The following is a 27,011-nucleotide window of genomic DNA, read 5'->3' as shown; positions in this document are numbered from 1 at the left end:
ATGCAAAAATGAAATAAAACATTGCCATTTCCACGTATTCTATGTATAAGTAACTTTACACGCTTGATTTTAAAGTGACAGTATCATAGCACAAATTGGTACACTGTGCCAAATATTCTACACACAACCTCACACACATCCATCACACATCGTTATCAAGAAATAGTAGTACAGTAAAATGAAATGATTAAAAAAAAAAACGTATCACCTTCTCATCTAGACTTCATATGGTGCAGTAAAAAAAAAAAAAAATCAGTATTAAACCATCATATGCTTCAAGGCAACAGAATCTACAAACCAAGAGTTAATTCAAGATCGTAAGCTCTCAAGGTTGCATGTGTACCTACAAGATTGAGACGCGGAAGTACCTGCAATCCCAGTGCAACACTCTCAAGAACACTAGGGGCTAGTAAAGACTAAAATTGGGCCAGTTTTGATGTCGGTGACATCAATCATGAATCCTCGAGTCCCACGTGAGACTCCCTTTAACGGATTGCTAGTGCATTCAAATGAGCTGGTGCAATAACAAACAATAAGTGGAAATATTAAAAGGATAGTTCACTCAAAAAATTAAAATTCTGTCATTAATTACTCACCCTCGCGTCCTTCCAAGCCCATGGCGGTGAGTAATTAATGACAATTTTTTTAACCACTCCTGTTGTTTCAAACCTTTTTTGTAAATCACAACTTTGAAGAATGTGTTTTATGCATACAACAGAAAACAGTGGGGACCATTTTCATTTTTTGGACACCATTGACATTCACTGTATGGAATGAGTAAATAATGACAAAACTTCATTTTTTGTGAACTATCCCTTTACAGAACTCAGAATAAATGAATTCGATGCTGATGCCATTGAGAGTGACTTTAAAGTAGTCTAGCATTGTGTTTACCCTGAAAGCGAGGCAGTCTTGCACTGGTTTAAAGTACGGAGTCACTAATGTAGATTCTGTTGAAATGTACGGTATTCCTGAGTACAAAGGGGAGACCGGCAAGAACCTTCTCCCTAACAGCAGGCGGACTATGGGCACTGCGATCATGGCTTGAACAGGGCTGCCGCTGAAAGATCGATCGATTCGGTGACGGGCTGAACACCAAAGCCTCATAGGACAAGGAAAGAACAAAAAAAGGCCTTCTGCGATGAGCCCCGTGATGCATTTCAATGTATTTCAAGCAAAACGCAATGTACCTGGATGAAAACAGACATCCCACACATGCACACAAACACACACATAAACACACACAGACTGAAAAATCAGCTGGGCTCACACCTGCGCAAGTTGCTTCTGATTTCAAGTATGCTACATTACCAAATTACACACAAGCGATACTGTCACTTTAAAATGGGTTAAACACAGTATTCACAAATGTACATTTAAGGCTTAATTGTTTAGCACTAACAATAATAGCAGCAGTAAAGCACTTCTGTATTAATAACAATAAATCAAAAAAAATAATAATAATAACATTAATAATAACAATATATTAAGGTGATCAAATGAAATGGATTCTAAGATGAACAGCTTCATACAAGAGTCCGAACCTCCCCAAGAGTGATTTCAGTCCCCTCCGAATACAGAAAATTGGCCAGGCCTTGGACCTTTTTTTTTTTAAGCAAATACTTTTTTTTTGTCTTTTTTCTTTACTAAGCAGTTTCACTTCGTGTCCAACCTCTCGCCCTTTCTCTGTTAGAGAACACTATCTTTAGTAAACACACTACTTCACAAAAGTCGGAGACCACCGTATTAATGACACATTCAGATTAGAGCAAACAAATCACATGTCCCCGACGCGTGTACCCTTCATCAGCACGTTCCTACTGGGAATCTGAAGGACTGGCTGTCCTTAAACATTTGGGAAATGAAATTCATGGTACAGTACAGTTACAGTAATGCTACACAGATGTAACGAGGCTGACGGAGAGCCCATTTCCGATGCCAGCCGCCACAACGCGCTTAAAAAGATAAAAATCCCACAGTACCCTGGAGGTCAAGGACAAGCGGAGAACGGGTTGCTTTGGGCTGAGCGGTATTTTTGAAACAGGCGACTGCGCTGTGGGGACTGACGTGTACGGCATGCTACTAGACAGACGAAAAATTAAAATCACACACTCGAAGACAAAATGTACCGAAGCAACACGAGTAAAGGCCATTTTTCACGCCAGAAAATGCTCAGTCTGCTGTTTAACTCCCTTTAGCTGTCTGAACTCCGAGGCCTAATACTTCACAGACCCTGATCTCTGCAGCTGAACCTCTCCAACATACATGTGTATATATTAACTATACTCAATATTCTGATTTATATATTAAATCATATATAAACACATACATGTTTTGTCTTTTTTGTTTTTGTCCTTAGGGGACACGCGTTGCCTTCAGGCTGAAGAAGCGGCCGCAATGAACCCCTCGCTCTTCACGAAGGAGGACAGAGAATCCGAGAAGTGTTACGGAGAAAGCGTCTCTCGCCGTCACAGGAGCTAGAGGTAGAGCGCAAGTTCGCGCTCCTTTCTTCTGGAGTCTGAGACGAATGCGAGACGAGCGTGGCCGGGCCGCAAATGCATGCTCGGAGAAGTTTCGCTATGTTAAGATATGTGCGGAAGGGATGGACACAAACTCCCTCAGGATGTTCTTGGCCATCTCGATATTGTTCTGTGCAATCATAAGGGCTTTTTGGATGTCCTGATGGGAGTAGCCCTGGCTCAAGAGGTGCTCGATCTCGCTGCTGATCTGCTGGCTGGGCCCCGGGCTCGCTCCGGGGGGAACCGGGCTAGGCCTGCGATCGGAGTTGATGCGACGGGGAAGAGGCTTAGGAGGCCGCTCGGGGGCTTCAGAGGGGTCCATGACTGCTGGAGACACAATGTAGAATTCAAATGATGTCAGTATATAGACAATGAAGTATGAGATAAGGATCATACTGCAGTTGCTGTTCTAAAATAAGGAAGCCATGAGACTCTCATGGGGTTGAAATACGAGCTAAAATAAATATAGGTGGAAAAAGGAAATGGTAGTTCTATATTTGCTCTGTAAATATAATTAAAAAAAAATACTGACTACAATAGAAATCAAAAGATGGGACACACTTGACTGACTTTGTTTCCTCATAATTTAAAAAAATCTTTTGATATTATTAGTGCGTGAAGCAGTTGATGAGTTATATAAAACAAAATATATTAGATGACTATATTACATGAAAAACGTTTAATTAAAAAAAAAAAACAATTTCAAAACAAATTTAAATGTAATCAAAATAAGTTAAAGTACTACAATAAAAATAAAATAAATAAAAAATACTTCAATAAATAAAATAAAATTACAGTAGAAACTATCAATTTACTAAAACTGAAACCAAAATAACAACTGAAAACATACATATACATATACACACACACATATACATACATATGTACATACATACATGTAAATGTATTTTATATATTTTTTTATATTTGAAAAATGAATGTGTACATATATATATATATATATATATATATATATATATATACACACACACACACACACACACACACACACACACACACACACACACACACACACAAATATGTACACATTAATTTTTTTTTCAAATATAAAAAAAAATATAAAATACATTTACATGAGAAGCAAAATGGATAATAAGAACAATTAGATAAGAAGTCTTGTTATCTGAGAAATTTTTGGGAAACTAGTTTTGATTCCTCACTGGCAGACATTTGTATGTTACATAAACTCATAATTTTTCTTCAGTTTCTCAAAAAACAAGACTTGACTACATTTTGAATCTCAAGTATATGCATCTTTTTTGTATTCTTTATATACAGAATGCAACATTTAATGCCATGACTTCATGAATTTAAGACTATCTGCACTGATTTAAAACATTTTTAAGGCCTTTGTGGAAGGGCGAATTAAGTACATATATATATAATAAGTACAAAATATAAATAATAAGTACATAAATAATACTAAAATAACACTCGGTATGACTTACTCCCTGCTGCTCCGAGCTCACTGTCTATGGAAAGGCGGCTGAAGGCTGAGGATGTAGGGTTAACATCTGAAAGCGTGCGTCGGGCGATGTTGGCTGGTATATGGGGTTTGGGATAGTCATAGCTGTTTTCCTCTTCCTCACCACATGCACCAACAGGATCCCTCGGGCCATTAGAGCAGGTCAAAGGAGGCAATTCAGAGTAATCTAAACAATGAAAGAAATACAATATTACAGATTTCAGAATGCACTAGCAGACTGCCTATGTGAAGATGAACAGCTTTAAATATCTCCGTACCTGAATCTCTGGCCTGATGTGGTCCAGAGGCCGTAAGGGCCTGGGCTTGGATGTTGTACATGGCTTCGTACATCTGTGGGGTTTCTGACTCTATTTCACTGAGCATGCTCCTACAGAGGTAAACAGTGACTGTCAATCCACTGAAAGAGATCCCATATCTATGTGTAGTCTGTTTAGAGTGTCTGTTGGAGTTTTGCACCACAGCTGCTAAAACAAGTTTACCTGGGACTGAGAGAAAGTGGAGGAGGTGGTCTAGGCACAGCTTCCCCTGCAGCAGAGGGCAGCACTGGCCGAGAGGATGGAGTCATGTACTCCGACTCCTCATCGTTCTCACAGGCGTCCTCCCCGGTCTGAGCTTTGACTGCTGGGAGAGGCCTGTCAGCACAGGAGAAAGAATCCACACACATGCTTGCTTTACTAACAGGTTCAGAGTGAGTGTAGAAAGTGAGGGGTGTTTGTATTATAGATTGCTACATATTGCAACAAACAGCAGACATTGCGATACTTGCGTTTTATATATAGGGGTATACACAATTATACTGTAGAAATGTCAACTAGTCGAGATTTGCGATTTACTATCGTCTCTATCATGGTTACAGGCTAATGTGACGTTGCTGTGCTACGTGGTCACGAAAACTTATGGTTTGCACTTTTTTTAAGCATTGCGGTTTAAAAATAAGTGGTTTAAAAGCATTGCAGTTTAAAAAGAAGAACACATTTCATTATATACATGCACTGTCTGAGAGACTCTGAGTGCTGTCAGAGAGTTATTTTTGCTGCTTTATAGGCCTTGAAGGTTAACTACACACACACTTGTGTCAAAATGCCTATCTTAAACACAGTAATTTAGGTCTTAGGTGAAAACAAACAGCTTAGAAAGAAAACAAGTGTAAGCATCTGGGCAGGTCTTAAAGTGACAGCAGTCTAATATTTCTGCTGTCTGTCATTAACGTTAATCAAACAAATAAGAGATAAGAAAATCTCTCACTGCTCCTGATTCAATCACTTATGTAACTTTAATAAAGAGAAATATTTAATTTACACACTAAAGAATATGTTGTGTTTTTATACTTTTGATTACTTTATACAGTGCATGTAGCATTTCCTTTTATTTGTTCTACTGTAGTTTTTTGTTCTATTGCTTGTAATTAGTTTTTATTCTTATTTGTTTTCAATGCGCTTCAGTTTTTTTTTTTTTTTTTTAATTTGGGCTAGTATTAGTTTGTGATATAGACACTGATGACTAATTATGAAATTTCTATGGTATCAAAAATCTTGATATCATAATGACCTTAAAGCAAAAATAACTATATTGTTACAGTGAAAAAAATTATGCATATTGTGATATAAGATTTTGGTCATATCGCCCACCCCTAAAATACACTTTCTAAGTGCAAAGAATTTGTTTAGGGTTGAATGATTTGGGAGAAAAAACTAAATTCCTTGGCATCACTTTTTACAAGATCAAACTAAGACCTCTTTCAGTAACTATAAAGTCAACAGAGTTCAGAAATAATCTCTTTTTTCATAGTCCACATTAACACTGTTTTTGACTCATTAAATGACTATAAAATATGTATAAAATTGTGATAAACAAAATGCTTCACAATAATACTATTTGTAAAACTGTATTTACAGGGTTAGTTCACCCAAAAATGGAAATTAGCCCATTATTTACTCACTCTCACAACATCCTAGGCGTATATGACTTCCTTCTTTCAGACAAATTAAATCGGGGTTACATTAAAAAATGTCCTGGCTCTTTCAAGCTTTATCATGGCATTAGGTGGGTGTTTTTCTTCAGCAGGTTAAAACAAATCCAATAAAGTGCATCCATCCATAATAAAATAGCCCCAACCAGCATGAAAAATAAATAAAGGCCTCCTGTATTGAATCAATGGGTTTTTGTTGGAAAAATGTCCATATTCAAAACATTTATCACTTTAATCTAGCTTGCGCTCACTGTTGTACACAGAAGCAGCTCCGGGTGGATGACGCAGGACATCTGTGTTTTGCATCAGCCCGTGAGTCTCGTGAAAACCAACGTTTATTTACAGAAGCAAAGGAAGCAAAGTTTCCTTATTTTAGCAAAGTAAAGCCTGTCTCCTCTTGGCATTTTGTGCTTCTAATTCATGACAACAGTTTTGTTTTCGTCCCTCCCCTGTGCGTCCAGGTTCGTCACTTCTGAGTGGCGCATACGCAACGCCGACATCCTATGTCATCCACCTGGTGCTGCTTCCGTATACAGTGAGCGCAAGCTAGATTAAAGTAATCATTGCATTTTAAATATGGATATTTTTCTTACAAAAACGCATCGATTCGCTACAGGAGAACTTTATTTACCCCCCCGGAGCTGTGTGCGGCACTTTCTATTATGGATGGATGCACTTTATTGGACTTGTTTTGACCTGTTGAAGAGAAAGAGCCAGGACATTTTTTAATATAACTCCAATTGGATTTGTCTGAAAGAAGGAAGTCATACACACCTAGAATGGCTTGAGGGTGAGTACATAATGGGCTAATTTTCATTTTTGAGTGAACTATCCCTTTTTATTTTATTTTATAATTATTTTTTTTTTGTGTCAGATGTTAAAGCATCATTTTTTAAGGTTTTCCGGTGAATAAATATATCCAGTACCAGTTTCAGAATTAAGCTGAGCACTGTGTTCATTTACACACAAACAGCTCATGATACAGTGTTTCAGCTTCTCAGAGCAGCATGTAAATGAACATAATTCCACGCTTTACTCTGAAAGCAGGTTTTATTTTGATATGCAGTACTTCGTGCTGCCCTAGTCCCTGTGTTGCCTCCATGACGCCTACCTGACTGCCAAGGAATAGATGGCATTAGCCGAGGCAGATGGCTTTACTTTCGGGCTGTCGTAATCTGACCCAGGATTGGATGATCCGAAACTCTGCACATGAAGCAAATGAAGGTTAGATAAAAAGTTCAGATTAGGCTTCTGTCAGTGTGTAAATATGGCATGTGCGTCCTCACCAGCTGGTGGTCGAGGCTGGGGGGGCCGTTGTTTCTCGGGCCTTCTGCTCTGGCGTCCAGCGTAGAGGGCAGTTGGAGAGGCAGAGAGTGTCTATTTGAGAGTTCTCGAGACCCACGGGAGTCTCCGCTTGCTGGTGGCTGTGATGGAGCTTTTGGTACAGGCCGGGAGTTCCAGTCTGGCATGTTGCGGTTAGGAGGGGCAGGAGGCAGTTTGTCACGAGGAGGTTCTCCGGGCGTACTGGGAAGAGGGCGTCTTGGGAGCCGGTTGTCTGATCCAGTTGGGTGCGGTCGGTCTGGGGGAGGAGGCGGCGGCAGGTCCCTAAGGGCTGGGGGAAGCGGTAACGGCTTGTCCTTGTGATGGGACGGGGCCTGGCGAAGGGAGGAACAAACCAGATATTAAAAACTGAAAGTGCTCAGCTAATCCTAACTCCAAAAGAATGTTTAATACATTCCAAACTGAGGTACTGAGGGTGAAAAACTTGGCGAAACATTCCTAGCTAGTGCATTTACCTTGGATGTGGCGCCTGGACTAGAGGCCCCGGGAGGGTTGGTGGGTCTGAGAGGAAGCAGATCCAGCCGAGGAGGTACTGGGGGAACGACGGGCTGAGGGGCAGCTGACAGCGGTGAGGGCGGCCTCTCCACCTGAAACAAGCCAAACCATTCAGCATACAGCTATATTGATGCTTAATACTCACGCCAACATTTCTGAGCCTTTACCACAACACTGAAGTGTCTGCGGGAAAACTAATTTGGTTTGGATTCGTAGGAATTCCTATGTTAAAATTTAAAACCGGAGTCTTGAACACATTAAAACATAGTTTTTACTGAAGCAGGTGACAGCTGAATCAATGCTGTTCAATGAAAAACAGTTTAAGGTGTAGTAGTTGACATCTTTTTGCATGTTAAGCAAAGCTTAACCTCATAATAAGAAAGTTGTTCTCACTTTAGCACCAACCAGCTTGCTAATCATAAAAGGAGAGTCCTCCAAGCGATCATCGTCGTCATCGTCGTAGCTGGGCGAAGGGGCTCCCTCGGCCCCAAACGCACTCCTGCAGCCTCCGTAGGAGCCTCCGCTATTGGGGTCCTTGGGATCGAAGGGGTCAACGACGATTGGCTCGGTACCCTTAATTTCACAGCGACAGAATGGACAGCCCTGGCCTTCTGACTCCTAAAAGAGCGAGAAAACAAACCCAAAGTGAGGACAACACATGCACGTACCCAGACTAACGGACAGCTGAAGGTTCTTCAGGTTTACCTGCCAGGCTGTGAGACAGGAAGTGCACATGAGGTGGCCGCAGGGCTCGATCTTTACATCCTTGTCATTCTCAGCACAGATCTTACAGAGCTGGAAAGTTGAGCCCATCTCACAGTAGAGCTCGTATTGCTCCTGCAAGTGACGAAAAAGAGGGTCACACAGATTATCCAAGACACAAGATGGATTTAGGTGTGTGACGGAGATAAAAACAGACCTGTGTGACTTTGATATGGTCTTGAGGCGAGGGCTCACACAGCCCTGTGAGGTCAGGATTCTGTGTGCGGCCATCAGGGAAAAGGTAGCTAAATGGGAATAAACAGACAAACTGAAGATCTGAGGGAGGTGAAGTGACACATATGATGCTACACATCTAAACGTTTTAATAAATGTTCTGTGTGTGAGTTTTAGACTTACAATCCTTCCCTAAAGCCATCAATGAGGGCCTGAAAGAGGGGTTTGTTGTGTGGAATGGTCTGCAAGATATTCCCATCAGCTGTGACGTAACCAATAGCCCACTGGCCGAGCCGCGTACAGCTCAGTCTGAAGATATAGCTGTAACCGAGAGAAAACGTGACTGTTACGACAAACACTTATGACATGACATAAAAGAAACAGGACAATCTAACAGTGTCAGATCAAGCCATCACTGAGAAACGCGTCTCAGTGCATTGGGATGGTCATATGATTGCTTTTCTTTGAATTGAGAGCACTTGTGACATCATGGTGCTTCTACAATACATCTATTGATGGGAGGTACCATGCTGTTCTTCGGGCCACTGGATTGTGGGGATTCAAGCAACTAACGGTGCATTGTCCCATGTAAGTCCTGTCACTGTTTATGTAATGCTGCTGTGACAAGGCTGAAGCCATGAACACATCCGAATAAAAAAAAAAAAACGACTTAGATGAATGGCTGAAGCCCAACATTCTTAAGTACTGGAATTTAAGAGAAAGTTCCCCCCCAAAAATCCAAATGACTCAATTTGAATAATTAAAAATAAATTAATTAATTACTAAATAAATGTACAAATTAATTTAATTTTAAAATATTTTTTTAAATAGCTTTTGTGTTGTTTAGAAGAAAATTAGAATAGAATTGGAATGACATAAGTCATTAATTTTTAAAATAAAAAAGATAAACAAAAGGTATATTGTCTTATGCAACTCCTGTCACTGTTTATGTAAGAGTTGCAGTTAATGCTCCTGTGACAAGGCTGATGCCATGAACGCATCTGAATAAAAAAAAAAGACTTGAGTGAACAGCTGAAGCCCAAGACCCTTGAGTACTGGAATTAAAGAGATGGTTTTTGTGTTGTTTTGAAGAAAAAAGTAACTCAGATTTGGAATTACAAGTCTTTATCCAAATGACTGGATTAATAACAATAATAATAAAAAAAGTTTATAAAAAATAAAATAATAAAAATAAAATAGAATAAAACCATGGCTTTTGCATGGAAGCCCGTTTCCTATGGGATTATTTTTGTGCCAATAAGAATGAACGTAACTTTATAAAACTGAACGTAACTTTCCAAGAAACGATCAAAAATATGCCACTGCAAAAGAAGAAAAACACAATGAAAATGAAAAAATGAACTCAGTCGCACGAAATTAACATGCTCTTCAAATATGCTTCATTCTTTGTTAATGATTTTCAAAGAATCGTTTTCGCGAATCATGGATTCTGAATGCGTTGCCACAGCTTTCGCTTACGCTTCGCAAATTTTCGTTTGCTGTTTTGGCACAAACCTCTCGTGGGGGCGGACTTAACAGCGATCTACTCTGATTGGCTAATGAGCTTTTGATGGACAGTTGCTCTCTGACCTGGAAGCACAGACGGTGACGTCAGTGGTGCGCATATTGGAAAGTTGTTGCGGTGTGCAATACGTCGTGCTTTGTTCATAGAAACTATCAGAACTGTTGCACACTGTACATGAATAAAACTTTTATCGATGTTATTGATTAACGTTACTTTAGCAACACGAACTTACTTCAAGCTGCCCTGAGGGACAAGCTGAGGTGGAAGATGATGCCGCTCCGTGTCTCTCCTGGGAGCTCATCTTTAGAAACTAAGAGACGACCGTAGGTGAAATACTAATAACATTAATACTTAATATAAACAAAGCACGACGTATTGCACACCGCAATATGCGCGCCACTGACGTCACCGTCTGTGATTCCAGGTCAGAGAGTAAGCGAAAGCTGTGGCAACGCATTCAGAATCCATGATTCGCGAAAACGATTCTTTGAAAATCATTAACAAAAAATGAAGCATATTTGAAGAGCATGTTAAATTCGTGCGTCTGAGTTCATTTTTTCATTTTCATTGTGTTTTTCTTCTTTTGCAGTGGCATATTTTTGATCGTTTCTTGGAAAGTTACGTTCAGTTTTACAAAGTTACGTTCATTCTTATTGGCACAAAAATAATCCCATAGTTTCCACTACTGAATAAAAGATAAAAAAAAAATAAATAATAATAATAATATTGCAACTTTTTAATCCCACAATTTTTTTTTTTTTTTTTTTTTTCAATTGTGTAATACGAACTTGCAATTCTGACTTTTTTTCTGACCGATATAAACTCACAACTGCAAGTTATTAAATCAACTCGAAATTGACTTTTTTCTCAGGGTTGCATAAAATGAACTCGTAAATGCAAGTGATAAAGTCAAATTTACGAGATAAAAACATAAAATTCTGACTTTCATTTTCTGACTTTATAAGATATAAACTTACAACTCTGAGAACATATCAGTCTTTTTTTTCCTCAAAACCGGACTTTATTACTAAATTTGTGTGTGTGTGTGTACTTGTTTTTGCTACATTGTGGGGACCAAATGTCCCCACAAGGATAGTAAAACCTGAAATTTTTGACATTGTGGGGACCGGCTTGTGGTCCCCATGGGTACAAAAGCTTATAAATCATACAGAATGAGATTTTTTGAGAAAGTAAAAATGCAGAAAGTATTCTGTAAGGGTTAGGTTTAGGGGTAGGGTTAGGGTAAGGGGATAGAAAATACAGTGTGGACAGTATACAAACCATTGCGCCTATGGAGAGTCCCCACAAAGATAATAAACCAGACGTGTGTGTGTGTGTGTGTACTACCCCTTTAACAGGTGACGTGTGCATGAATGAGGGGTGAGGTGTGAGTATTACCTGCCGGGCTTGTGGATGAATTTTTGCAGACGAGCTTTGACTTCATCATAGGTGAGAAAGGCCATGTAGCCCGGATGAGTCACTGCCAGGCTGTTCCAGTTTCTCAGCAGTGATGACCATGGCTATATAAAAAAGAAAAAGAAAAATAACACCATTTTTTGTTTTTTTAAACACCATTCACACTGTGAATTTAGTGGCATGTGTATACAGATTATATCTGACATCAAAGATTCTCATTGTCCCTTATGTGATGACCTCTAATATCCATTTGAGAGATGAAGAGAGTCTGAGTCAGAGAGAGACAGAGCATGTTGTGGATGGAGTGGTGAGTCACTCTGTTTGCCAGTGACACCATCGATCCAAATGAACTCAGATCTCTGTATATAAACATCACTTAATGTCAGTCCAATTAGTAAAACAGGCATTTCATTCAATGCCAAGATGCTGATGTGAAGCCACACCTCACGACTGAGACAAACAAACGCAGTGACATATACTGACAAATTTAAAACACGTCAATCTTATTTCCTTTCCTAAAGCTCATTATAAAAACCACAGAAGTGTTGCAATCACAGACACAGTTTATCAGTAGAGACAAATGGCCAGTATATATTGCACGAGTGAATTCCTTTAAAAGTTCTTCTGAGAAATAATACCATCTCATTTATCGAAAATACGGTCATGTACATCAAATGAGCAGATGACAATATTCTATTTTAGGGTGATTAGGGTATTAATTTTAAGAAGTACATTTAAATGACTTTGTCCATGTGTTCACAGCATAGTCCTTAGGCAAAACTAGCACTTCCTCTCACTGACGAACACTTCTGAGAATTTGACTTGTTCCTTTTTTTAAAGAAGCGGCTTGACACTGATCAACAGCTTGTCTGTACGCAAATTTCTCTGTCTAATAATGTCAAAGCAAAAACTCATTTCCCAGGCTATAAAAGAAAAAAAATGGGACTTGTGTTCATTTCCTCTTTGAAAGCCATTTTATCAACTAGACTAAGAATCACAATCAATTTTGACGACTTTTCTCAGAATTGTGTGATATAAACTCACAATTGCGAGTTCTAAAGTCGAAATTGCAGACATAAACTTGCAATTCTCACCTCTTTCCTCAAAATTGCATAATACAACCTCCCAATTGCGAGTTATAAAGTCAGAATAGTGAGAAATAAACTCGCAATTGTGATAAATAAAGTTTTTTTTTCTCCATGCAATTCTGGCTGGTTTTCTCAGAACTGAGATATGAAGAGTTCGATGCAAAAGCCTCCAAATTCATCTGATGCATTTCTTTAAAATGAGCATTTCTTTCTGGTTACTTTGTATAGGTTTCTATGTAAGTACTGGTACTTCTGATTGGACTGAGGCTGGAATTTAGCGAGTTTGAAGTAAAAGTATTTGATGGACGTATACTATGTGTCAGGAGCATTCACTCAGTATCATTATCTCATTTTTGACCGAGATGGCTTTTAGCTGGTTTTGCATCTGAACTCTTTATATAGACTCGCAATTGTGAGTTATAAAGTCCAAATCTGACTGTCCAAATAGACTGATATGTTCTCAGAATCACGAGTTTATATGTGATATGTGATAACTGTAAGTTCTGTTCTTCATAAAAACCCTTCAGGTCTCACAAATTCTTTGGTTTTCCAGCATTTTTGTGTTTTTGAACTCTTTCCAACAATGACTGTATGATTTTGAGATCCATCTTTTCACACTGAGGACAACTGAGGGACTCATATGCAACTATTACAGATCGTTCAAATGCTTATGATGTGCCAGAAGGAAAAACCATGCATTAAGAGCCAAGGGTGAAAACTTTTGAACAGAATGGAGATGTGTGCATTTTTCTTATTTTGCCTACTTATCATATTTTGTCATTTAGTACTGCCCTTCGGAGGCTACAGAAGATAGCTGCATGTTACCCATAAGACAAAAGTTCAATTTACCCTGATCTTCAAATTTAAAAAGTTTTAACCCCCTGGCTCTTCATGCATTGTGTTTACTTCTGCAGCATCAGTGGGCGTTTGAACTAGGGCTGTAGCTATCGATTATTTATATATATAGCAATAGTCACCGTTAAGTAAGTGAGTCATTGCAATTGAACTGAATCGTTTAACGGGTGATTCATTCAAGAACGAAACACCGTCATGTTGCTCAAAAACGCAAAACAGTGCTGTGGCTGTGTTTGGAATGGTTATTTGCTGGCAAAAACAGGCAATATGCTGTCTAAAATGTAAGTGTCTTAATATTAGCTTTTTGTTTATTCATGAACTGTTGCATAAAATCAGCATCACATTTGTAACCATGCTCCGGCACTCTTCGTTTAATATTGACTAATTTCTAATTTTCTGTGTGTCACAGAGAGAGAATGAGACAAACAACATAAATAACACTTAGTCTTTCATAAAACATAGCTAAATTAGGGTTCAAATACACAAAAATGCTGGAAAAACAAATAATTTGTGGGAACTGAAGGATTTTTCTGAAGAATAGCAGGCAGACTGACTGTTTAAAAAAAAACAACAACAAAAAAACAGCTGTGGATCATTCAAGTAACAACACAGTATTAAGAATCAAGTGTATGTAAACTTTTGAACGGGATCATTTTTATAAATTCAACTACTATTTTCTCTTGTGGGCAATATGTAAACATCTTTTATGTGAATTATCTTATTCAGGTCAGTACTAAATAAACAATAACATGCATTTTGTATGATCCCTCTTATTTTGCTAAAATAATTAATGCTCACCAAGACTGCATTTATTTGATTAAAAGTAATGTTGTAAAATATTATTTACAATTCAAAATAACTGTTTTACAGTTTCATATATTCTAAATTCACTCCTGTGTTGGAAAGCTGAATTTTCATCAGTCTTTACTCCAGTCTTCAGTGTCACATGATCCTTCAGAAATCATATGAATGTGCTGTTTTGCTGCTCAGAAAACATTTACTGTTATTATCAATGTTAAAAACTGTTGTGCCGGTAAATATTTTTGCGGAAACCCTGATACGTTTTTTCAGCATTCTCTGATAAACAGGAAGTTGCTTTAATTTGAAACCAAAATCTTATGTAACATTACAAATATCTTTACAGTCACTTTGAATATTTTAATGCATCCTTGCTAAGTTAATTAGACTAAGTAAAGACAATGCTCCACCATGTTTGTTTGTAGACAGGTTATGTAATGGCTCTGACACAGTTCCTGTAAAAAAGTGGTCTCCGTCACCTCAGAGCGGGCCGCGTTCACACATTTTCAAAATGCATTGTGCATCAGTTAAAACACCCCCCCCCGACACTTGTCAAATAGCTGCAGAGCAAATATGGGTCAACCAACCCACCTTTGCCCATCTCCGATTACATATCATTATTAGAAATCTTCCGTATTTACTAACATAAGCCAGGATGCCTAATAATGCTTGTGTACGCTGAGCAAACACATAAAACAAAACCGGTTTTCACACCGAGGCATCCGTCTCACAAAGGTCCACTCACAGTCAAAAGGCTGCCGAATCGAAGAAATAAAAAAGCCTGTGAGTGGTTTTCGAGCGGGACGGGTTTATTCAGATGCTGATGAGAAGCGCGACCTTGCTACGTGGAGCTTCGTCAAAGAGCTTTGCGGGCTCTCTGTAAACAGCCGGTCTATTTCTGGCTGCATGAATGAAGCTGAGGTACGGTGCAGCACAAGCGCTCTATACTGCAACTAGAACGGGCACAAGGCCAGCCGTGCCGTGGCCGTTTTAAGCGCTCTAACAGACCAACATACCCGCTTGAATTATGACGTGCTGTCAATGTTAGCTCGATTATTAGATCAAAAAAGGCCACATTTGGTTATGGCTGCATCGGTCATAAAAAATGATCCTGACCCTCTTTTTTCCCAAATTAGCTCTGATGTGAAGTAAGGATGGCTAATTAAAGGATAGATGTGATTATGGCCTATTGAGAAGAGAGAGGAAGGAGAAAGCTCTGGACTGCTGTGATGTCTGTGCTGAGCACTCTGAATAATGAGCTCATTACATAGACAGCACTGCGCTGCCAAACAGCCGTCAGATGATGCATTCAACAGCTGCTATATTATAGATTCATATTCTAATCTCAATAGTCAACTGTTCCATGGAAAATCAACATGACTGGATTTTTACATTTTCTGAAGACGACGTGAGTGGCAAAACTCGTCGTCAGGATGCGAGGGCGTTGTAGAGGGTTGCCAGAGCGTAAGGTACAATACCATTCAAAGATTAGGGTCAGTAACATTTAATTTTTTGAAAGAAAAGGTGGCAAGAAACCATTCAAGTGATCAAAGTGACAGTAAAGACTAATATAAAAAGGCTTTCATTATAAATAAATGCTGTTCTGAACCTTCTATTCATCAAAGAAACCAGAAAAAAAAATGCATTACAGTGTCCACAAAAAAATTGAAGCAGCCCAAAGGTTTTCAACATTGATAATAATAAGAAATGTTTCTTGAGCACCAACTCAGCATATTAGAATATGGAAAAAATTGAGACTTCTGACTTCAAACTCGCAATTGCAAGTTTACATCTCACAATTTACTTCTCAGAATTGTGAGATATAAACTTGCAAGTTATAAAGCCAGAATTGTGAAATATAAATTAAATAAAAAGTGGGTTTATATCTCAGAATTGTGACTTTTTTTCATCTAAATTGCGAGTTTATATCTCGACAAAATTGTGAGTTACTAAGCCAGAACTGTGAGATATAAACTTGCAATTCTGAGAACACAGTCTCTTTGTCTGAATAAGTGCAATTATGACTATTTCTCTCAAATGTGAGTTTGTATCATGCAATTGAGAAAGAAAGTCTATATCTGTCAATTTTGACTTTATAACTTGCAATTGCGAGTTTATATCTCCCAATTATGACTTTTTTTTTTTTTTTTTACTCAATTCGGAGATATAATTATATAATTATTGGGAGTCAGAATTACGAGAAAAAAAAAGTCTGAATTGCAAAATACAAACAATTGTGAGAAAAAGGTCAGAATTGTGAGTTTATATCTTGCAATTCTGACTTCTCACAATTCTGACTTTTTTTTACTCAGACTTGTGAGATCTAAACTCATAATTCTGAAAGTCTTTTTTTTCTCTTTAAAATTGGACTTTATAATTTGCAAACCTAGTTTATATCTCACAATTCTAGGTAAAAAAAGTCAGAATTGTGAGAAAAAAAAGTCAGAAATGAGTTTATATCATCATCAATTCTGAGAAAGTTAGAATTGTGACTATATCTGGCAATTTCGACTTTATAACTTGCAATTGTGAGTTTATATCTCGCAATTCTGACTTTTCTCACAATTCTGACTTTTTTTTACTCAGTTGTGAGATATAAGCAATTCTGAGAACATATCAGTCTGTTTTTTTTATCCTCTTAAAATTGGACTTTATAACTTGTAATTTGCGAGTTTATCTCACAATTCACAGAATTTTCAAATATCAAGTTATAAAGTCCAATTTTAAGGGGAAAAACTGAGACTGATATGTTCTCGAGAAAAAAAGTTGGAGAAAAAAAAAAGTATCACGCAGTTCTGAGAAAAATTACTTAAAATTACTTATTGTGAGTCTCACAATTGTGAGAAAAAAAAAGTCAAAACTGTGAGAAAGTCGCAATTTACTTTAATGTTTTATTCATTGGTGGAAACGGGCTTCCACATTAGAATGATTTCGGAAGGATCATATGATCACTGAAGACTGGAGTAATGATGCTGAAAATTCAGCTTTGCCATCACAAGAATAAATTATACTTTAAAAACTTATAAAATTGCAATAATATATCAATATTATAATTTTTTAACAAATAAAAGCAGCCTTGATGAGCATTAAAGACTTCTGTTAAAAACATGAAAAAAACCCTTACCGCCCCCAAACATTTGAACACTAGTCTATGCAGACTGGTTTTAACATGTTATGTATTCGCTATGGTTATGACAGGTGAAAACCGTAAGTATAATAACTCAAAATAATAGCATGCTTTAAGTATCACTCATGTTTCATTGGGGAAAGAGAAGCGCTGCATATACACTTTTCTCGATTTGATTCAATTCACACACTTTCGATTTGGTTTCTGGTTTTCGATGCAGATGTCAATTTTGGTTATTATCCGTCGACCCATATAGCTAAATATCTGGAGTTGATTCAAATCCCCAACCCCAAGTATGAGCAACAGTTATCGTGATTTTGCCCTTGCAAATACCACTAATTACGTGGTTCCAGAATAAAAAGTGTGTGCACACACAAATCAAGTAGAAGAACAGAAAAACCTCAAGCATCTCTGTTCTGCATTGTTGCTCTCAAAGGGTATATAATTAGAGCCAAAAAAAAATCCCATAGAGGTTAGCAGCAGTTGCTATTAAAATAGGTCAAACAGCTCTCTTCTAAAGCATTTTGAAATCATCTCTCGCCCCCTACTCTCAGGAAATCGTGTGCTCGGAGGAGTGCAGACAAGCTTGTTTGAGCTACAAAAGGCGATAAGAGGCCTCCATTCAGGCTGGCTTTCAGCCATGAGAACTGAAGCATCAGCACTGACACGCACACTCAAACAGCGCCTCAGTACCCACAGCACACGGCCACACAACAATAGTCATTGTCAGACCTTCCTCTACACCGAGCTCAGGCACAATAGAGCTAGTCTGTGCTTGGAGGAAGTGATGGAGAGATTGAATGACGCACCTGGAAAAGCCTGGTGAAGATGTCGAACTCAAAGACAGAGATGTAGTCGTTGCAGGTGAGGTCGATGGTGGATTTGAGAGCCATGGCCTCCAGGCCCGAGCTGATGGGGTGAAACTCGTGCAGGGCCTGCCGGAACACCTTCCAAGGCACGATGGTCCTGAAATTCAAATTCAGGTTGTGTTATCAGAATCAGACCGATTTCCTTAAGCTTGCCAAAGTCCAACTTCTTTTGTTTTTCTATGAGAACGTGGTCGAGTTAATCTTCTACGAGAACAAAGAACACATTAAGCGTCTTACTTGTCCCCAAACGATCTTCTCCAGAACTCTGCGGCATCTGCTTTGGTGATTCTGAAGTTATCCCCTTGAAACAGGCCGTTGGGAAAGATGGCTTTGAGCTCGGCGAGCATGTGACTGAATATCAGTGACAATTTCGTCAGGTTCCGTCTGAAATAGAAGAAAGAGAATAGTTTTATTTTCACTGAGGTTTAATAGATCCACAAAACAAATTCTGTGAATTAATAACAGGGTTTCAGAAGGTTTTAAAAAGGTAAATTAAAGACATATTAAAACCAAGTAAAGAAAATGTATGAAATAAACTAAATGGAAAACAATACAGCAATATCAATGAAAATGTCTTAAAGTTAGAAAATACAATTTTCAACAGATCTTCTCTCTCTCTCTCTCTCTCTCCATATATATATATATATATATATATATATATATATATATATATATATATATATATATATATATATATAGCTACAACATGGGATTAATCAATAATGAACTTTTATCATAGTTTATGGTTATACGGTAACAAAAGTGGTTAATATCCAACCCATTCTTTTTCATCAGCAGTGTTATCTCTGATATGAACGAGAGCTCCTCTTTTGCTATGTTATAAGCCAGGCTTCAGACGCTTTTGTTTTCGAATTCACGATCTTGGCATGTTTTACAAGAAAAGATAATTGTCTGTTTTGCTTATAGCTATACACATTTCACGTAAGACCAAAAAGTTTACTATTCTTAATTAAAAAGCACAACAATAATAAAACAGTAGGCTACAATGACAAACTAGCTCACATAAGGTTTATTAACAAAAACAAATAAGATGAGGCAAGGCATCCACCACATGCTGTAAATACTGACTAATACATTACAGAATGTTTAGCAAACACTAAGGAATGAAATAAAATAAACGAAAAAAATGAAAAGAAAGCCTCCAGTGCGCAACGTGAGGTAAATAGTAAAGATAACAGGCTTTTCAAAATGAAAACAAACAGAAAAGTAAAACTGGCTGTCTGTGACAGTGCTTGCATGTTTTTCTACAAGAATACCAACATGTTCACCTTCTCTAGTTTCAAGAAGCTGCCTTTTACTTTACTTTAGCGTGAAAACCAAATCCTCCGTCCGCCATCGTTTCCTTAATATTCGGGTCATTTTTGCCATGCACACTTTCGCGCTCTTGCTGTCGGGGGTATAAACTAGGCCCTACACCCGAGTGCGCTCATCCTGAAAGCACCTCTCTTTACAAATTTTAACTTGCACATTCTCAAACAATTGTCGCAAAAAGTCTAGAGCCCTGCTAAGGGGCCATGTTGTTTGATCAAACTTACTAAACCTTAATATAAAATATCGGGGGTCTCAACTAAAGCAATAATAGACAGGGTTGCCAAGTCTGCGTTTTTTTTTTTGTTTTTTTTTGCCACGGGTTGATTTTTCCCCCACGGTCTAATGGTTTGACATATTGCATGAAGTATATTTGACAGAATTGCTTGTATTGAAATATTTCATATTCTACCAATGATAAAACTGCAGTAGATGTTAAAAGATTAGTTTCAGAATAAAAATGCGATAAGAACTTAGCAATACAAATTTCCTGACCTTTTACTCACCCCCATGTCATCTAAGATGTTCATGTCTTTCTTTCATCAGTAGAAAAAAAAAAAAAAAAAAAAAAAAAAAAAAGGAAAACATTCCAGGATTTTTCTCCATATAGTGGACTTCAATGAGAGCCAACGGGTTGAAGGTCCAAATTGCAGTTTCAATGCAGCTTCAAAGACCTCTACACGATCCCAGCTGAGGAATAAGGGTCTTATCTAGCGAAATGATTGGTCATTTTCTTAAAAAAAAAACAAAAAACAAAAAAAAAAAAAAAAAAAAAACAAAAGTATATACTTTTTAACCACAAATGCTCATCTTGCAGTAGCTCTGCGATGCGCATCTGCGAGTTTACACATTACTTATGTTGGAAAACTCACATTTGCTTAGTTCTTCGTCTGTGCACTCAGGTTCAAAAAGGTTTATTTTCTCCTCCAACTTTAAAACACTTCGTAAATACTGGGTCGGTGTTTCCGCCTACGTCACGTGTGACCTTTCCAACGTGACTATAATATGTGAAGTTGAGCTAGTGCAAGATGAGCATTTGTGGTTAAAAAGCAGACAAATTGTAATTTTTTTTTTGAAAGTGAACAATCGCTAGATGAGATGCTTACTCCTCGGCTGGGATCGTGTAGAGTCCCTTGAAGCTGCAATTTGGACCTTCAACCCATTGGCTACCACTGAAATCCACTATATGGAGAAAAATCCTAGAATGCTTTCCTCAAAAACCTAAAAAATTTTTTTCAACGGAATAAAGACATGAGCATCTTGGATGACATGGGGGTGAGTAAATTATCAGGAAGTGAACGAATCCTTTAAGTGCCACTGGTAAGGAGCCCTTGAACTGTTTATGATCACTACGATATATTGGTTTTCAACAGTGACTGTAAAATATGCACTTTAGGTATGGGAATTGCATATTTTGAGTTTTGATAATTGGGATTTGGTCACTGGGCTACTTTTGATTGGCAACTGGGCTACTTTTGTTAGGCAGACCTGGCAACCCTGATAACAGAAGTTATTTCCCCAAAATGTGAAAACATCAGCAGATTCTAAAGGCAGGCCTGGTGGTGACTGGGTATTTCTGTGGCCGGCGGGCACAGCAAGGGAGCATGCTAGGCCCGTATCAGCAAGGACTGAATGCCTGCTGCATTTTTCTGATTCCACCGACTCCGAGCACATAAGCCCAAGGCAGGCAGGCGAGTGCAGGGAGGGTAGCGCTGCACGGTAGGGGGAGGAAGTGGAAAGAAAGCCATGATTTACAGGGCAGCACAGTGGGGGATTGTACAAGCGCTCCAGCCTGGGGAATTGACATGCACAAGAGAGAGTCTGAGTGTGGCAGCGCCGCAGCTGCCTCCAAAACTGAATCCTTACTTAGACTATGAGGAAAAAAAATAAACGACAAAGTGAGAAAAGGGGTGTCACAAAGAAAAAAAATTCAAGAGTGGAGTGTAAACTACAAGAAATGAGTGTACAACCATTCACTGTACGAACAGCACCAAAAATAAAAAAAGACAGAGTAGATGCCACATTTAATTTAATGTACTGCAACACCTTCAAATCTTCATAGCCTGCGTTTACATTCTTCTTTATCTATGGCTCTGGGAACAGTTGTTGTTTGTGGCAAAAGGGTGCCAATGTGCCTTCTGGGGAAGCCAGCTGTGCCAAACAGGACACATACGAGGAGTTAAGCGATGACATTTGGTGTAATACTGACTGGCACTTTCAACCAAAATGTTTGCAATCGTTAACATGTTTGAAAGAGTGACGCACACAAGCGAGAAAAGTGAAGCACGAAGGAGACCCACGACACACTCGACTCTGTATATTTATGTAGATTTAAACCATGAGGGAGAAGAAAGGCTTTCGGTAGGAGATTCAAACTAAGTAGGGCACAGATGCACAGAAAGCCCAGGCTCATGCAGCCGGGCTCGCTCAATCACTCACTAAAGCTGTCGTACTGAGGACGGCGTTTGAGAGCTGCACTCAGTTAATCCCAGAGTCAGAGGCGGCACTGAAGCCCTCATGCTGACAAACAACCACAATGAACAGCATTTCTAATGTCAACTAATGTCTTTGAATAGGCTAATTCACATCAGAAAGTGAAAAACAACACATCCTGTTTACAAATATGTATGCGTTTCTACTACATAGTATCCTTAAAAGTTAGTCAAATTAGTCATATGTCCAATTTTGTGAATGACACGGCGTGTCTGCTGAAAAATGTACAGCCAGTAGACGCTTTGCTATCCCAGAAGGCCTTGAGGAGTTGTTAAAAATAAAATAAAACAATAAAATTAGCCAGGCTGGATGCCATGTTTAATTTGATTTATAATTAATTTTAATTTTTTTAAACAAATAAATCAATGAAGTGTTCAAATACACATGCATTTTTACTACACAGTAGGCATTTCGGAGCATAACAGAAAGGAAAGAAAGAAAGAAACAAACAAAAATAACGAAACAAAATAAAATAAAATAAAATAAAATAAACCAGGCTGGGTGCCATATTTAATTTGATGTAAATGAAGCTTATTATTATTATTAAAACAAATCAATTAAATGTTCAAATACACATGCATTTCTACTACACAGTAGGCCTTTCAGAGAAAATAATAAATAAAACAAAATACAAATATAAAAATAAATAAAATAAGACCGGCTGGATGCCAAATTTAATTTGAGGTAAATGAAAAGGAAGCTTATTGTTATTATTATTATTATTATTATTATTATTACAAAATCAATTAAGTGTTTAATTCCACTACACTGCATTTCCACTACACGGTAGGTCTTTCAGAGCAAAAACCAAAACCAAAAAATAAATAAATAAAAATAAGCCAGGCTGGATGCCATATTTAATTTGATGTAAATGAAAATGAAGCTTATTATTATTATTATTATTAAAACAAATTAATCAAGTGTTCAAATACACAGTAGGAGAAAAACTTAACAATAAGATAAAATATGATAAAATAAGATAAAATAAGATAAAATAAAATAAAATAAAATAAAATAATATAAAAGCCAGACTGGATGCCATATTTAATTTGAGCTAAATTAAAGTTAAGCTTATTATTATTATTATTATTATTATTATTATTATTATTATTATTAATATTATTATTATTACTATAAATAATAATAATAATAATAATAATAATAATAATATTGATAATAAAACAAATCAAATAAGTGTTCAAATATGTAAGCATTTGTAGTACACAGTAGGTCTTTCAGAACAAAAAATTAAATAAAATAAAATAAGCCAGGCTGGATGCCATATTTAATTTGATGTAAATGAAAATGAAGCTTGTTATTGTTATTATTGTTATTATTATTATTATTATTAATAATAAAACAGATCAATTAAGTGTTCAAATCTGCATACATTTCTATTACACTGCAGGCCTTTCAGAGCAAAAAATAAAATAAAATAAAAAGATAAAATAAGTCAGGCTGGATGCCATATTTAATTTGATGTAAAAGAAAATGAAGATTATTTTTATATTACCATTATTATTATTATTATTATTATTATTATTATTAATTAATAATAATAATAATAAAAACACAATCAAAATCAAGAGTTTAAAGGCATGGATTTCTTCTACACAGTAGACCTGTCAGAGTAAGTAAATAAAAGATTAAAAAATACTAATAATAAAAAAAAGAAATAAAATTAAATAGATGCCGTATTTACTTTGATATAAACAAAAATAAAACATTACTATAGATGTACAGCGATAGATGGGATTAATGAACAGTGTTGATTATTTGGACAAAAAAAAAAAAAAAAAAAAAATAATAATAATAATAATAATAATAATAATAATAATAATAATAATAATAATAATAATAATAATAATTCACTGAAATGACCATTTTCTAAAAATCAAAAAGTACATAAATTAATTAAAATATGAAAAAGCTGTAAAAATGAAGTGATACTACCAGAACAAAGTGTATACGTCTGTATCTCACAACCTTTATTTCATTGACTACAGTGACTACAGTTAGAGCAGTGGTAAAACAGCAGCAAAAAACACCACCTCAGTAAAAGGCATCAGTGAACAATGTGATCAATCTTTATTTCCAGGAAACCTGCTTTATCAGCGGTCAAGGTTCATGCGATTCAGTAAGGGAATTCAGGCACAGCCATAGTCCTTCATTATTGCCGTTTCATGACTGCCTGCATTAAAACAATCCATCTGACCCCTCCTCCTCCCCAATCTCTCGGTTGGCCGGCCTCTCCTTGCTGTTGCTGTAGGCCAAGCCCTGCCTAGATACTGTGCTTTTGTCAGCTTCCCTCCTCTTTTGGCCTGACCTTTGACCTGCAGCTGGCTGCTCCCTTCCTGTTTCCTGTTTTCCGTGATAAAACAGCCAAGCCAACTGGAGGAAGCTAAAGCGGTCCGCTCGTGCCCACGGCTGATTATCAAAGAGTCTACAGTCCAGAAGCGTCACACCTACAGTCTCCCTTTAACGCCTGCCTCCATTTATCCACACAAGAGCCAGTTTGCACTAGTTTACACTAGTATTGCTCAACTAGTGCACATTTCAAAAACCAACTTCCCCATAATTTTTTAACATTTCCCCAAATATTAGACTCGTAGGTGTCTAAGGAAGTGACTTTCTCTGCCACTGGACACTTTTTATGTCTAAACAAAGTTCATGAGAATAACACAAACACATCATGGATTTGTGTTTCCTTGTCAACGCAGCCACCCCTTGGCAAATGTAACTGTCCGGAACTGGCTTCACACCGGATCTCTGTCAGGAAGCGGTGGTGACAGCAGTCATACACCCAAGCAAACACACACACACACACACACTCTTTTAAATATAACACATTCACACAAACAAATTTTGTGCACAGTGATCTGATGCTGTCTGTTCCCATCCATTGTGTCATCTGATGTGACTTCCAGAGAAGTGGTCCTTTGATCTATTTTAATAAATGCAAATAACATAATGCAACTAACCATACAATTACGCATGACTGCGATAGCACCATATGCTTTAAAAGGGAGTTAAAGTATATTCTCATCCAAGGTAACTATTCAAATGAAACGAACATATTCACAAAACCAACTTTGTTGATTTTTCATAATCAGCTTATTTTATTTTTGTTTTTACAGACACTAGCTTCAAAGTTTTTTCATGTTTTTAAAAGAAATTATGCTCACCAAGGCTTTTATTTGATAAAAACACAATGTTGTGAGGTAATACATGTTGATATTAACATGTATCAAAATATAATTTATTGATGTGACGGCAAAGCTGAATTATCAGCAGTCTTTACTCAGTTACTCCAGCAATCATTAGTTTGTGGTGGAAATGTGCACCAAAAATAAAATAAATAAATAAATAAATGAATGAAACAAAAAGTAAGGACAAAACTGAAAAACAAAAATAAAACAAAAAACAAAATTAAAGCAAAATTAATTTTTGGCATGCTTGAATCAAGTCTTCAGCGTCGCATGATCAGAAATCATTTTAAATATCAAGAAACATTTCTTATTATCAAAGTTAACAGTTGTGTTGCTTAATATTTTTGTGGAAATGGGTTCATGAATATTAAATCACATTGTTTGCGTTTGCTCACAGTGATTTGCTAAAATCAAAACAGGGATGATAATAGGTGAGAACCACCCAATGAGATCACTGTTTGCGCAATAGTTCCGCCACTATCGGAAAAACCGGTATTATTTTATGGTTGTTTTTAAAAGCTGAAGAATTCCAAATAAACTTATTTTGACGGGATTATTTTGGTAATCGAGTACTCTGTCGATTATTCTAATGATTAATCGAGTAATCGGATAATTATAATAAATTTTTTGTAGTAATGAAAATAGACCCAAGTGAACAATAGCCTTTAAAATGACTTAAATACATATATAATATCAATCAAGGCAATAATAATAGTTCAAATCAAATGCAAGTAACCATATGGTTTTATTGAACAAACTGTTAAAATACATAATGCATTATAAACAATAGGGCTAATGTACATTACGCATTATAACAAATGGCTGCAGAGGGCGCAAACAGCCTGACGACTGTTTTTAAACTTTACTGCGCAATCCAATCCTTGTTTAATATTGACTTAACATTTAATTTAAACATCCACTTAATATTTGGCCATTTTTATTTGATAGAAAAGCCACAGCCACGGTAATTTCTTAAATAGGTGAACAACAAAAAGTGTTTGATTTACTGTAAAAATCTGATGGAATAGCGCATGTTGTGTTCCCAGATGAATGTTATAATAAACCCAAACTCACAACAACATGAGTTTGAGGGTGGAGTTTGAGGCGCTCCACACATGTAAATGATAACAGTCCGTGCAGCAACATTTACTGTGAATAGAGCCGCTCTAAGATGCACGTACATAACCTACAGGCATACAACTAAAGCGCACATATTAAACCTGCATCGCATATTTAATTGAATCGTAGCTTTTGTAAATTCACAATAGCATTATGCATTATTATTTTTAAATGGATTTAATATGTGGAATGCACCACAATGCGCCGATTGCTCGACGTGGTCAAAATGCAATCAAGATTTTTTAAATCGAATACTCAAATTGCAGCCCTAGCTTACATGTAGCATGTCAATTTTGCATGGTATGCAAGACGCTCTTTCTTTGCATGTGAGTGAGAAACAGTGCTCTTAGCAAAGGGATGACGAGTCGTACGCCTTTACACTACAGTTTACAGCATGTCAAATAGCGGTATGCTGA

General features: G+C 37.2%; 1 protein-coding gene across 2 annotated transcripts in view; it reads right to left on the bottom strand.

Annotated features, from left to right (window-relative positions):
• Positions 1-240: 240 nt before the first annotated feature.
• cbl (Cbl proto-oncogene, E3 ubiquitin protein ligase) overlaps positions 241-27,011 on the bottom strand; it is a 42,425-nt gene continuing 15,654 nt past the window's right edge. The window contains exons 3-16 of one of the 2 annotated variants that reach the window (XM_051128939.1): positions 18,683-18,829; positions 18,386-18,542; positions 11,691-11,812; positions 8,951-9,088; positions 8,751-8,838; positions 8,537-8,668; positions 8,225-8,449; positions 7,792-7,923; positions 7,282-7,650; positions 7,107-7,198; positions 4,506-4,658; positions 4,284-4,393; positions 3,989-4,192; positions 241-2,846 (exon numbers count right to left, since the gene is read on the bottom strand). In XM_051128939.1, coding sequence (XP_050984896.1) covers positions 2,578-2,846; positions 3,989-4,192; positions 4,284-4,393; positions 4,506-4,658; positions 7,107-7,198; positions 7,282-7,650; positions 7,792-7,923; positions 8,225-8,449; positions 8,537-8,668; positions 8,751-8,838; positions 8,951-9,088; positions 11,691-11,812; positions 18,386-18,542; positions 18,683-18,829 — 2,338 coding nt within the window. In that variant the 3' untranslated portion in view covers positions 241-2,577. The remainder of the gene's footprint in view (positions 2,847-3,988; positions 4,193-4,283; positions 4,394-4,505; positions 4,659-7,106; positions 7,199-7,281; positions 7,651-7,791; positions 7,924-8,224; positions 8,450-8,536; positions 8,669-8,750; positions 8,839-8,950; positions 9,089-11,690; positions 11,813-18,385; positions 18,543-18,682; positions 18,830-27,011) is intronic. The other variant, XM_051128940.1, reaches the window with a different exon arrangement.

The sequence above is a fragment of the Labeo rohita genome, chromosome 15 (genome assembly GCF_022985175.1).
Source record: "Labeo rohita strain BAU-BD-2019 chromosome 15, IGBB_LRoh.1.0, whole genome shotgun sequence".
Taxonomy (NCBI): Eukaryota; Metazoa; Chordata; class Actinopteri; order Cypriniformes; family Cyprinidae; genus Labeo; species Labeo rohita.
The sequence above is the reverse complement of the archived record's forward strand: the minus strand, read 5'-3'. Positions and strand labels throughout refer to the sequence as shown.